Here is a 14,302-nt window from a genome sequence, read left to right as displayed (position 1 = left end):
TTCACTGCATATAGAGGACGATAATACTGACAATAGATCATAATACTGCTGCTCCCTGCTGCTCTTGGTGTTCTATTCACTGCATATAGAGGACGATAATACTGACAATAGATCATAATACTGCTGCTCCCTGCTGCTCTTGGTGTTCTATTCACTGCATATAGAGGACGATAATACTGACAATAGATCATAATACTGATGCTCCCTGCTGCTGCAGTGTCAGTAACACTGCTCTTGGTATTATATTCAATGTATATGGATGGTGATAACACTGACACCAATACTGGTGTCAGTATTATTGCCATCCATATATACTGAATATAATACCAAGAGCAGTGTTACTGACACTGCAGCAGCAGGGAGCATCAGTATTATGATCTATTGTCAGTATTATCGTCCTCTATATGCAGTGAATAGAACACCAAGAGCAGCAGGGAGCAGCAGTATTATGATCTATTGTCAGTATTATCGTCCTCTATATGCAATGAATAGAACAACAAGAGCAGTGTCACTGACACTGCAGCAGTAGGGAAGCAGGGAGCTGCATTTTTTAGTGATGCTGTTGCCCATCCCCTTGTGTGTACACCATGATATTATTGGCATAGAGATAGATAGATAGATAGATAGATAGATAGGAGATAGATAGATAGATAGATATATAGATAGATAGATAGATAGATAGATAGATAGGAGATAGATAGATAGATAGGAGATAGATAGATAGGAGATAGATAGATAGATAGGAGATAGATAATAGATAGATAGATAGATAGATAGATAGATAGGAGATAGATAGATAGATAGGAGATAGATAGATAGGAGATAGATAGATAGATAGATAGATAGGAGATAGATAATAGATAGATAGATAGATAGATAGATAGATAGATAGATAGATAGATAGATAGGAGATAGATAGATAGATAGATAGGAGATAGATAGATAGATAGATAGATAGATAGATAGATAGATAGATAGATAATAGATAGATAGATAGGAGATAGAGATAGATAGATAGATAGATAGATAGAAGATAGATAGATAGATGTTGCTAGCAAAAGTACAAGTACATATGTATATACACCAGTGCTAGCAACAGCTCAGTGTTGTTGTACTTGCTATTCATATTAGTTTTGTGTTTGCAACCATTCAGTACATTCAGAAATAGAGATTTTGATTGAGGTGGAAGGCAGGTACCAGAACAGGGGTGGGAGGTGAGGTGGATGAAAGCATGACAGGCTTATGCAGGCTCTGCAAACACCTCACTCTGTTCACTCAACAGGAGGAGGGGGGGGTGGGGGGGTGGAGAGAAGAGTGCAGGAGGAGACAGCCTGGCCGGCTGAGGAGACAGTGAAAGATTATCTCCCCCTGCACTCCCCCCTCCCTTCCTCCCGTTATGATCGGTGCACAGAAAGTCAGGCAGGCTGTGCAGACACTGAAAGGACTTCTGTGCACCGATCATAACGGGAGGACGGGAGGGGGGAGTGCAGGGGGAGATAATCTTTCACTGTCTCCTCAGCCGGCCAGGCTGTCTGTGCAGCGATCATAACGGGAGGAGGGGGGGTTTACAACAGGGGATGTGAAATCAATACTGTCATGTTTCTACACTATATGTTAGATAGTAAAGGTGCATATCTATGTGCTGTTTTTGGAGTATAATGATTTACTATTTTGCTAAGCTGTTGGTAGAAGATACTTCAGACTTCAGCAACAGGTCCCCTCAGGCCATGCAGACTCCGTACTAGTGATGCTATGCAGGATGAAGGGGCGGGGATATAGGTTAATGAGAGTAATAAGAATATTCAGAAGGTGGGCTGGACAAAGAGCAGAGGGGAGTGTACAGTAGGTGTGGCATTGTAAGAGCCACGAGGAAGAGGAGCTGGGAGCTCAAACAGGAAGTGAAGAGAGACCAGGTGATGATCAGAACAGGTGATGTGGGGGTCAGAGAGAAACCATTTTGGGCTCAAACTGTTACTACATAAAAGTTAGACATGATCCCTTGTTTATTTGAAAATTGTTTTTTTTTTACCAGACCCCGGAATTCTCCTTTAAGAATCTTTGCAGGGAAGACGTGATGACATCTCAAATCATCAGATTAAAATCAGGAGACCACTTTGCATTTATATCCCTTCAGGTCTTCAGTTGTTTATAGTCTATTTTTATATCGCAACATACAGGTATTGTTCTTGACCAATGTTCTGATATTTGGGGACTCAACATACTCTGTCCTTTGTTCCGTCACGTGGACTTCATTAGGGGTACTTATCTTGTGTCACAAGTACCCCTGATTAAGTCCACATGACAGAACGCGTGGTGTTAAACTGCCTGATCCATCCGTGAGACAGCATATGTGATTGTTTATATTATCTGTTTACTTATTTTCTGATTTGCATTCTTTCCACTATATTGTATATTTATCTCTTTTTTTTTCCTTTTTAGGATATTGTTTTGCCTTATTTTATTACATGCAGTTGCACATTGTGGCACTTAATGATAGGGTCAGATAGTTTACATACACTTTTTTGCACTTTATTATTATTATATCCATTTATTATTTTTTTTGCTGTCTCTGTATTATCATGTGGGGTGGATCACTGTGCCTTATTGGGGCCAGTGGTAGGATAGTGTGTGTTTAAAGGTTTTTAATTGTGTCTTTTCTGATTGGATTTAAATAAAGAATACTAAATATATTGTGGAGGTGCAGACCTTGTTTTTCTAGATCCATCCTTTTTTTGTATACCACAGTAGTCTTCAGGTCTGATTAGGACTAGCACTCCGGTATTATTGTATGTGGTGCCTGCCTGGTGTACATAAGGTCATAAAGACTAACATTGCTGCAACTTCTGTGGCTAGGTTTATGTATATCTAGTTAGACTAAGGATAATCTCCTACAAGGTACTCCCATAGAAGCAAAAAAATAAAATCTCAGTCCATCATGCTTTCTGACTAAAATTATGTTGTGGGGTTTTTGTTGTTATGTTTTGGTCCCCACTATATAAAATGCTAAGAGTGACGCAGATAAAGGTATTTTTCACCACAGCTGCAGCCTTGCTGACCCATCCCTGTAGGGACAGGAAAACAGGGAGGTGTGATACGGAGAGGCCTCTTTAACCAGTTTCCTGTCCCAGCAGTGAACAAGAAGCATCCTCCTTTCATGGTGCAGTCATGAAGGAATGCTGTGGAAAAATACACCTCTCATTCATGTCAAAAATCGGAAAGCATACCCTCTGATTTCTGACGTAAATTTTTTTTATTCTGAATGTCATGCGATATTGCCACGGTTTTGGTCAAAGATTTTCTTTACAGAATAGGCTAAACCCCATCCTACTAAAGAAATTGCCATGTCGAATCAGGCAAGTGACATGTTGCCTATTAATTTTTCTTTCCACAAGCAGATTTTGTGGTTGTGAATGGGAATTTACATAGGTTTTAGTGCTGAATAAAACTCTATTGTGTCAGCATGTCCTAAGCAGAACAAAGTAATAGTATTCTATCAATAAAAAGTCAGGATTACACAGTAGTTTTAGACGCCAAACTCTATCCATGTGAATGGTACTGTTATAACAGCAACCATATAAAATTTCTGATTAATTCTCCACTTATCTTGTCTTACACTTGTCTTAAAATTGACAACTGTAAAGAACCTTTTACTTTACTGAACACTGATTTATATTTAACACGGACACATGTATATAGAAAACAGTGTTTATTAATAGACCTTTTGACAAAATTAAAAATATATGGTTAGCATTATAAGCACTGCATACATTCAATAGACCAGCAAGTGCAAATAAACAGCAGAAGGCAACAGCGAACACTTTGCTCATCTTTGGCAGCTAACCAAAACAGACCCCATTACTACACAAATGGGGTACGTACATAGAATGTTGCAGCACAATTTACCCTCAAATGACGATGCCTTACTAATCTCCAACACTTACCAATCCTAGAGAGAGAACTTGAGTGATAGTCTATTGTAGTAATAATAGGATAGAGACATACCTATGGGCCTTTGTCTATGAAGAGGGGGAAAAAAAGTCTAGTCATTCAGATATCATCTTCCCACCTGTGAAACCACCAGGTGCACAGTAACTTGCAACAGACATTTACCATACACTGCTTTAACATAAAGATGAAAAAGACGCTCTAACTACGAAGCCATCCATACATAAGAAAATAATTAAGCAGAAATAAACACGTAGCAGCAAACACATATTTACAGTTTCACAGTTGTACAAATCGTATGTCCACATTCCAATTAGAACTTGTATGGATGTCGTACACTCCTAAATCCCGGTTAAAGCTCAGAGTGATCAGAAATGCATACAATGTTTAAATACTGCATTTTAGATATTCCGATAGGTTGTAACATTTAAAGCATAAAGCCTGTAATGCATTTGTGTGTTCCCAAAAAAAAAATATATATATAATATTGAACCAGTTTGTAGAAAACCAAAAAAAGGCTTCCTATATGATTTGGTAGGAGAGAAACTCCATAACTTTTGGAGGCACTGGCAGCTTCTGGACTTTATTTGTAGTCATGACTCTTCTTATTGCCATACGACATAAGTGCTGAAGGCTGGAAACATAAGTGGGTGTAGCCCAGAAGTGTACATTTCCATCCTGAGTTCTGTCAAAGAAAATAGAAAATTCGATAATGTAAGGCATTGGAAAGCATGTCACAGATTCTGTCACAGAATAGCATGTAAAATTTTTATTTTGGTTCACAACCGCTACTATAATGTAAACCCAATGGTGCCCATCATACCACAATGGGGTCCATGGGTGTAATGTTGTTTAATAGAGCAATCACAGTTCAAATTCAGTTTTCATGCTTCAATGAAAATACTGAAAACACAATACAGGTTTGAACCAGAGCATGAGGCCTATGGTTACCAGTGGCTAAAGTAGTTGAATGCATCCCTAGGGCTGCTAGAGGTTTGCATCTCTCTACTCAGCCGGAGGTGCCTCAAACACCCTTGTAGGCGGTGTGTTCATGTGCATCACACAGACTGTCCCCAGGCAGTGTGTTGTATTACAATTCAGCTCCATTCACGTCAATAGAACTGAGCTGCAAAACAAACCTAAAACTAAGACTGGGGACGTGCTGTTTCAAGAAGAAAGAAGCCTTGTTTTTTAAGTTTGGATAACCCCTTTAATACAGAAAACATGATGCATTTTGTAAAAGGGGGCTTCCAGGCAATTGTAGAAGTTCATTTTATGTGTCTGTACATTTTCTTGGAAAACCCCTTTAAAATATGAGTGTTATTTGTAAATATTTTTGCCATGTTGTCAAGACATCTCAAAAGTTTAGGAAGTACAAGTTCTTAGTGCCGAGACCTACTCCATTTGTAACATATAGCTGGATTTAGCACAGAGACATGTGTTTCAGTTTACATCTGGCATCCCTATCCAACTGGTTACAGGAATTAGGCTCCATTAGACCTATAATGGAGCCAGTTTACTCAGCTGTAACTTACAATCTGGTTGGTCCCAGACCCAATGAGACCTTACATTTTGACATGTCTCAACATAATGTCAAAATGTTTTTACAAAGGAAGTGAACACTTTAAGCCAAGAATGTTGGCAAAAGTAATGTAAAAATATCTTACCCAGCAGCTAGAACACTGCCATCAGTAGAAAAGGCACAGCAAAGACCTTTATTTAGAGGTGCAACTTCAACGGGATGGGACTGATCAATACGCCAAAATCTCACCAACCTGCAATTTCATGATTTAAAAAAAAAAAAAAAAAGTTACTTAGCTGAAGAAAATAACTCAAGACAAATTTCACTACTGTTTTTGCCTTACAAATTCCATGTTAACAAGTTACTATTCCTTTGTATGTTCAACTACCCTAACCTCTACAATTAGAAAAAAAAACAAACAAAAAAAAACCACACGTCATTTATTGCCCATAGCAGCCAATCACATCTCATGAATACCTGAAAGCTGAGCTGTGATTGGTTGCTATATGCCCTTATGGTACACAAATATAGAGTATAAACGTAAACTACCAGAAGACTGCAAAAATGTTAAATGATATATTTCTAAATAATGAAACTTACTTGTCATCAGCAAGACTTGCAATATGTACCCCATCATGACTAAAGGATACTGATCTCACCCAGCGTCCATTATCTCCCCCAGCAAATATAGGTGTCGGTGGGGGAAATAAGTGCCTGGAATAAAAAAAACAAAAACATTAAATGTGTATTTGTATAGACCTTTTCTCGCTACAAGACAAATTATTCCTTCATCATGTGAAAAGGATTTCTATAGAAGAACTAGGGTGGGGAACATAGCTTATAGTAGGAAAGCCTATGGGGGAAAACTGACAATTTCATGAGGAAAAAAAAAACAAAAAACAATTTGACATGTCAATTCTTTGGGCGGAGAACGACGGAAGCAGAGGCGCTCTCCGCTTCTGAGGCAGGAGAGATCCACCACAGAAATCGGACACTTTTGCTCCATGTGAACATACCCTTAGATGTTTGTGATGTTTATACATTACTGAAAACACAATAAGGAGTATATGTGATGTAAAACTTAAAAAAGATTGACAAAAATAAGCAACAACTTTAAAACCTGAGGGGGTCTAAGAGACTTTATGCTTTATACACAGACCCTATTCCCCCCCCCCCCCCCAACACACACTTTACAGTGTCTCCACTTTACTTTCCACCAGCTTTGATAAACCTGTTGCACTGTATCAGTGACTATTGTACATAATATACTAGATTTGCTTTTTTGGATTTACATACCCAAGTTCAAAAAGAATACACCCAATATGGGGATCCCAGACATATACTCTGGTATCATACGATGCAGTAGCCAACAAAGCTCCATCAGGAGAGAATTCACAAGCTACCACATCATTGTAGTGTCCTTCTAGTTTACGGATCATAGTATATTTATCCATGTCCCAAAGAAAGACCTAAAAAGGAAAAGACAGCTGTTAAAGTCTATGGATTGGAAACTATGAACAGGTGAATCTAGATAACTAACGCTACTTAAATTTACTATAAATTAAATTACATTACTTGCTCAGTGTCATACCCAGTATATTAATGGGATAACGTTAGAGAGTAAGCATGCAAAAAAAAAATTAATAAAATATAAAAAAAATTAATTTTAAAAAAATTGGCTCAAGTTAAAATGTTACAGCTACAAGCAAGTTCTATAAAATGCACAATATAAAAAACAAACAAATGCGTTCAGTATTCTTTAAGGCTAACAGTCGGGTTCTGCATTACAACCCCTGTTAGCACAAGTATAAAACTAACTATAGAAACAGAATAGAAAGTTATCGTATGGTTACTCCAGTAGTACCCCCTTTGAGAGAATAAGTTCACTTGTTTACAAAAGGCTTGAATCGCCAACGTGAGCCCAGGAAGAGAAACAGATACTGCAAAAAAAGAGAAGGTTGACAGCCAAAAGAAAACGCTTTTGGCAAACAGGACAATAACTAACAATACACAAGCTAACGCCTCATTTTACTTAATATTTCTATATATATATCTATAAATATATACTGAAAAGCAAGTCACTTCAGTTATACATGTGACCGCCAAGGTTAGAGAATCCAGATTAAAGGAAACAGAGTGGTTATTTAGATTATGCGCATATAGTTTATTATTTATAAGAAATGTTTATTAGTTCATTAGAATCTTCCATTTAACTGGAGTATTATATAAGAATAACCTTAGTTGAAAAAAATAAAAACAAATAAAAACAAAAAGAAAATAGAAAAAAAAAATACAACAGCGAAAATAAAGAAAGAAAAAAGCAGAAAGTGGACATCAACCAGCACCTGCGTACGTACAGTACACCTTGCAGTCGATTGCAAGGTTACTTCGTCCTATGGCATTGGTCGTCCCCAGCCTGGTAGCCAGAGATGCCACTCTCTGCCCAGCTAACACCACTGTGCTCTCCTTTGTGTGGTGCCAACTTAACCTCAATCACACCAATATTGCTGCCACCACCTGTGACAGGGAAAGCAAGAAGCTTATGGAAAACACACAGCCTACAATAGCATTGGGTTAACAAACAAAATGTCAACATCCACATAGGCTACATTTTAGGTGTGCACTGCTCCTTTGGAGAAAAGACTGTTACACACAAATGTTCAGTCTAACTACAACATTATATATACATATACAATCTTATTAATGCGTGTATAAATGTATTGGTGCCATAAGGGCAGATCTCAGGAGCAGCGCCGGCACTGCTTTTAGGTACAGCAGTACGCTAGCATATAAAATATATGCAATATTTCAGTGTCATTACTAGTCATGTGCATTTCCAGAACCATTTGCTATAAGAGTCATAAATCCAAACTATATTAGCATGTGCAAAGCAAGGTATGAGGCCGATGACAGAGAATGGATTCTGGCAAATTACTCATTACAGGTCTCTGAAATGGATTGGCTTGCCAAAAGCAGTGCAAGTTATGATTATTTCTGCCAGATTACACTTTCAGCAAGTTCCATCATGCATCATTAGGCTTTTTATCAAATTTGCTAAAAATCATTCAAGACACTGAGCATAATCTTATTGTGTGATTACAAATGTAATACTCATTGATTGGACACAAAAAGCTAAGAATAAGGAACTTTGAAACCTACAGCTTTCCCAGCTCCAACGGAACACAGCACTGATGAGTCAGGGGAGAATGCACAGCAATAAACCCAGTTCTGGTGTCCCCTTAACACTTTCATCATATTGCCTAAAAGACACAAAAAAACCCCCCAAAAAAACAATTCATTATTGTAATTTTCCAAATTGGAGAAGAAAAAAAAAAAACATCAACCTATAAAAGCATATATTCCCTAGGTCTGTGTAGTAGTAATGAGACTGTAGCAGGTCACTGTAAGGGCCTTCATCTCCCAGCAACATTAACGTAATGCCACCCGCCAGGAGTTCCTCCCCCACAGCTCAAAAGAAGGAATATCCAACCCCAATGAAAATTCCAAACTAATACTTTAGTCACATATTAGCAGCAATACATGACTATCCTATGTAGAGATGAGCGAACCTCGAGCATGCTCGAGTCCATCAGAACCCGATCGTTCGGTATTTGATTAGCTGGGGCTGCTGAACTTGGATAAAGCTCTAAGGTTGTCTGAAAAACGTGGATACAGCCAATGACTATCCAGCCTTAGGGCTTTATCCAACTTTAGCAGCCACCTCTTATCAAATGCTGAACGATCGGATTAGGGTGGACCTATGTCATCAGACTGTTCCGCTCACTGACAGCACACATAAAAACATTCCTACCAGGCCAGAAACTACTGACATATTGCCAGGAAAACAGCAGAGCTAGGTAATCGATGCACCAGGCAGATGGCAGAATAAAAAAAGAACCAATACTGGAAGCAGTCATCATGGACGTGCAGCACATAGTAACCAGAGATGGTGATCTTCGTGAGAACTTGCTACTTGCTGTGGAGCGCAGAGACAAAAGTGTGAGGATTGGAGGGTCTAAATAGTTGTTTATATGGCAGACCTGGTAAGACAGATATGTCTGCTGTCTGCCAGGACTAGCACAGCTATAAACAGTCCACTGAGGAAAAGAAGTCCTTTGTCAGACCTTCTGCCTAATATTAGGAATGGTATAATTTCTAAGAAAGACCAAGAAAGCCGTATCCTAAGAATCCCGTCCTTATAGTCTAATGCAGCAGCAAGGGGGGGGGGGGGGGGGAAGATGTTTTTAAGCATATTTGTATCACTCTAATAAAGAATATGAGAGAGCATACCATCATCTTTTAGGTCCCAGACCCTGAGAGTTTTGTCTCTGGAAGCAGATACCAGTATAAGGCTGCCATCTGGGGCAAACGTCAAATCTCTCACTATTTCAGTATGATCCATGAGATTAAGGAGGAGCTTTCCTAAAGAAAAAGAAAAAAAAAATCCTGTTAAGACTAAATACAAGCCTATTTAATACAGCAAACAGACAAAAGACATTTCACAAAACTTTTACATTTTTCCTTTAAATCTTGGCAGATAAATAACACTTACTGATGCTGAATGGGTGGGGTCTGTGATAGTGGATACAATATAAAAGGAACAGTACTTGTGTGACTGCAGCTGTCAGATACTCAGAGTGTAAAGTGCATCACCTCATGTTTACCTTCCTTTCAGTCCGGGTTATCAGCCCGATTAACGTGCAAACACTAAGCAAAAAGTTTATCATGTAACCTTTAAAAGCCTATTCTGTAAACATTTCTGGTTCCTACTGTAACTTGTATTATGGTCTCTTAAAGGGGTTATGCAGGACTGGAAAAACATAGCGGCTTTCTTCCAAAAACAATGCCACGCGAGTCCCAAAATCGCTTCAAAAGCTGTGTCTGAAACTTCCTCTATATCTACTGCCCTTGTATACACATTTATCCTGGTTATCACTTGTGGTAAAGCAGGTAGCTGAAGTTACAGGATAAATAAAGTTCCGCAGGCCGATTAAGAAACCCCTATTTGACAGATGGTAGTAACATTTAATTTTGTAACAAAGTAGAAATTCTTATGTTGTACAAATCAAATAAATTTCAGGTAAAAAAAAAAAAAAAAAAAAAAAAAAAAAAAAGGGTGAAAAAAAGGGAGAGAGGAAGGGGGTTTTCAGGCAAATTCTATTAATGGCCTTCCCATAGACCATCAATAGATCAGCAGGGTGCCAACACCCATTGCTGTAAATAAACAATGGCTGTATACTAAACAAGTACAATGCACAGGCGGCCAGGCCAGTTGTGCTACTACTTGCCAGAGTAAAGAAAACCACCTCTGCATTGCCTACAGTAGAAAGCTATAAGGACATGAAACACGCTGCAATGATTGTGCCGTCAGCATGAGGACGTTAACTAAATTCTAGCTTCACACAATGCACAAATTTACATTTGAAAGCCTAATGGTGCGTTTACACAGAGATTTCTCTGACAGATCTTTGAAGCCCAAACCAGGAACAGATTATAAACAGGGATCAGGTCATAAAGGAAAGACTGGGATCTATCCTCTTTTCTAATCCATTCCTGACTTTGGCTTCCAAAATCTGCCAGATAAATCTTTCTGTGTAAACGCACCCTAAGTGATCTAGGCATAACAGGGCTGTTTGTTCTAGGACACAGTAGATACCTGTATAAACATCCCATATCTTGATGCGCCCATTGCTCAGCCCTGTAGCAAGCAGCAGCTGGTCTTGACCAAACTTGAACCGATGCCATTCTATATTCACACAACGACTCTGTTTCTCTGGCACAGAAGATCCAAATGCCAAACTCCAGACAATGTCCCCGCAGTCTATAGAATGCTCTTGTGGCTTGTTCCTCTGTGCTACATCACTGTTCTGTCTTGATAGTCTTCCAGTTGTCAAGTTTACACTATTCTTTGTACTTCCAGCGGCACTGAAAAGTAAGAAAGAACTTTTTTTTAAAGACAAAGCTAAGAACTGAAGTAAGAAAAGGACGACTGGAGCTGAAGTATTCCACTTAGAAGTGTAAATCTTCTCCAGATCAGCAAATACGTCAAGTGGCATGGTTGGGCAGATTTCCAGGACTGCTTCCAATACCACCAAATAGCAGTTTGGCAGGTTGGGTGTATATGGTAAACTATTCAGAATGAGATAATATCGCTCTTGTAAAAGGGAGGAGGCAAAAACAAAACACCACAGCCTTCCATACCAATTGCAAAACATTAACGACCGACCTAAGTCAGCCACAGATATGTATCTGTTCTTATCGGACTATATCCAACTCTAAGGGCTTATGCTCAGGCTCTATAATCCACGGGGGTTACGGAGTGTAAAGCTGTACAGCGGACTCGCAGCTTTCCCAGAGTCACGTATTATAATGCTGGGAGAGCTTTAAGTGTTTAAATCTTCGCTGGACCTTACAGATTTTGCTGTGTGGCTGTATAAGTCCAGCAAAGATTTAAACACTTCCAGCTCTTCCAGCATTATAACGTTACATGGCGCTGGGAGAGCTGCGAGTCCACTGTGCAGCTTTACACTCCGTAACCTCCATGGATTACAGAGAGTAAGAATAAGCCCCCAGCCTCAGCACATGAACTGGTTTACTGACTACTGTGTAACAAGCAGACGATACTTACAAGTTTTTAAGGCACTGAGACCAAGGAACCAGTTTCACAATGCGATGACCCTGAGACCAAGCAAAATAGGAGCCATCTGGAGCGAAAGCCACTGTCCAATTTTCACGGCCATATTTCTGCTCAAAGGGAGAAGTCGGTGATATCAGCTCCCCAATGCTCCGTGATCTTGCTGAAAAACGTGAGGAAGAAAATAAAATAATCATAAACTACCATACTAATAATACTACTAACGTGAACAGATTTATAACCTAATACTCTTGGTTTCGTGTTACATTTGAAGGGGAACAATCAGCATGTTAGAATAATAGAAACTGCTGATATCCCCCTATTGTGCACAGGGCGCTGAGGATGAAGGTATGTCTCTTACTTTCAGCCCCAGCCCCCTTACTGTGCAGTTGTTAATGTAATTGTGTCTCCGGTAAGGCCATTATTAGCATTGCCCAACCCCCCCCCCCCAATGATTATCAATGGAGCGGGTCAGATCAGTGTTCAGGGGGTGACAGCTCCGCCCTAGAGTGCCCAATAGCCTTACCGGAGACACAATTACATTAAAGTGGTTATCCAGGATTAGAAAAACATGTCTGCTTTCTTGCAGAAACAGCACCTCTCTCGTCTCCAGTTTGGGTGCAGGTTTTACAACTCCACTCATTCATGTGAATGGAGCCTAATAGTAACACCCCACCCAAACTGGAGACAAGAGCCATACTGTCTCTGGAAGAAAGCAGCCATGTTTTTCTAGTCCTATACAACCCCTTTAACAACTGCACAAAATGGCACTAAAAGAGAATTTGTTTTTATCATCTGTTCACATAAACATTTCACCTTCTCCAAGGATATAAAAGGTGGATGTCAAACGGAAACACAAAAAACAAACCGTAATGTGATGCCACAAACACCAACCACTCCAAGAGACAGAAATAATGCTGGAAGCGGCATAGATTTTTTTTCTAACAATGACAATATACGTATACATTCTCTTTTTATATGAGTGTGTTCACACATACTGGATCCACAGCAGATTTAATGCCACGTTCAATCCTTTAGTTACATTGATATCAGCGGTGGATCCTGTACATGTGAACGAGCCCTAAAGACTATGAAACTTGTATGTAACTGATCCCATGAATGGAAGGCTTCCCCGGCGTATGACATCCTAGACGGAGGAGGATACTAGTACTCCACGGAGGGCGGGCGGGCGCTGGGTGTGCGCAGCCAGTGTGTGTGTGACATATGGGGGATGGGAGAGGAGGTGGGGAGGGGGAAGGGAAGGACTGAAGAGGTCTGGTTGGATGAGTGTCAAACAGCAGAAATAGGTGAAGTAAATTCCACACAAAAGTGGGGGAGGGGGAGCGCAGACATGACAAACACAAGATGTGTAATGGCAGCAGCGGCGGTGCGGACTACACTCACAGGACACTTGGTGGATCCAGTATACACGCTCTATAAATATAGTCAAACAAGGGAAGAGTGTGATCCACGCCTGTCACGTGCTGCGCTCACTATTACAGCATATACCGCATGTGAACAATGACATACAGCAACCCACAGTGTGATATATATATATATATACACACACACACACACACACACACACACAGCAAAGGTCACGGGGTCACAGATGACGTCACACAGCAGGCAGGGGCCCAGTCTCCGGCTAGCCATGATGGTGTAGCCCACTCCTCCCCCACACACAGTGCTTGGCTCCTTCCTCTATGCATAGGGCTCCTTCCTCTATGCATAGGGCGCCTCCGTCTGCTTCCCCCGCACTCACCTATTTCATTTTCGTTTACAAAGTCGGGAAAGCTTGCCATCTAAATAGAACCCAGACGTCTAAGGAAGAATGTCTCAGTAAACCAGTCTGTATGAGATAACAAGGCGACAGCTGTGTCCGTGCTGCACGTCTCCGGCTCGTCTCCCCTCACAGAACCACTCCAGGCGCCCGCACTCCAGCAACTAACCTCAAAATGGCTCACACAGTCCGACAAACGAGCGGAGGGGGCGGGGCCGTGACGTCACGGCCCAACTGCTGCCAGAGAAGCTAGCGAGGCGTTGGCTGGTCTCTGGGGAGGTGTGGTTGCGAGGAGGTCACATGACTGGCTGGTCGGGAGGGAGGGGCTTATTCTCTGCAGTGGTCGAGAGAAGCGGAGGGAGGAGGAGGAGGCGGGTTCCTAGGCTGGTGCCAACCACATTCCCCAGAGGAGAGTCAC

At 40.5% G+C, this 14,302-nt stretch overlaps 1 protein-coding gene across 1 annotated transcript; it reads right to left on the bottom strand.

The window, feature by feature from the left end:
• Positions 1 to 3,691: 3,691 nt before the first annotated feature.
• Positions 3,692 to 14,063, bottom strand: WSB1 (WD repeat and SOCS box containing 1). Its single transcript, XM_069971124.1, has 9 exons — positions 13,867 to 14,063; positions 12,096 to 12,264; positions 11,124 to 11,392; positions 9,758 to 9,889; positions 8,627 to 8,727; positions 6,764 to 6,936; positions 6,068 to 6,181; positions 5,613 to 5,720; positions 3,692 to 4,630 (listed from the first exon to the last, which is right to left on the bottom strand). The coding sequence occupies exons 1-9, from the start codon at positions 13,904 to 13,906 to the stop codon at positions 4,468 to 4,470; spliced, it is 1,269 nt and encodes a 422-aa protein (XP_069827225.1). The 5' UTR covers positions 13,907 to 14,063; the 3' UTR covers positions 3,692 to 4,467.
• Positions 14,064 to 14,302: the final 239 nt, after the last annotated feature.

Source organism: Dendropsophus ebraccatus, chromosome 5, assembly GCF_027789765.1.
Source record: "Dendropsophus ebraccatus isolate aDenEbr1 chromosome 5, aDenEbr1.pat, whole genome shotgun sequence".
Classification (NCBI taxonomy): Eukaryota; Metazoa; Chordata; class Amphibia; order Anura; family Hylidae; genus Dendropsophus; species Dendropsophus ebraccatus.
The sequence above is the reverse complement of the archived record's forward strand: the minus strand, read 5'-3'. Positions and strand labels throughout refer to the sequence as shown.

What these genes read in the sequence shown, in the direction of transcription:
- WSB1 (XM_069971124.1), bottom strand. Translation starts at nt 13,906, where the DNA reads ATGGCAAGCTTTCCCGACTTTGTAAACGAAAATGAAATAG. An exon ending in CTGGGACCTAAAAGATGATG is followed by an intron (nt 8,728 to 9,757) that starts GTATGCTCTCTC and finishes TGTGTCTTTTAG; the next exon opens with GCAATATGATGAAAGTGTTA. An exon ending in GGCAGTGTTCTAGCTGCTGG is followed by an intron (nt 4,631 to 5,612) that starts GTAAGATATTTT and finishes TTTCTTTGACAG; the next exon opens with AACTCAGGATGGAAATGTAC.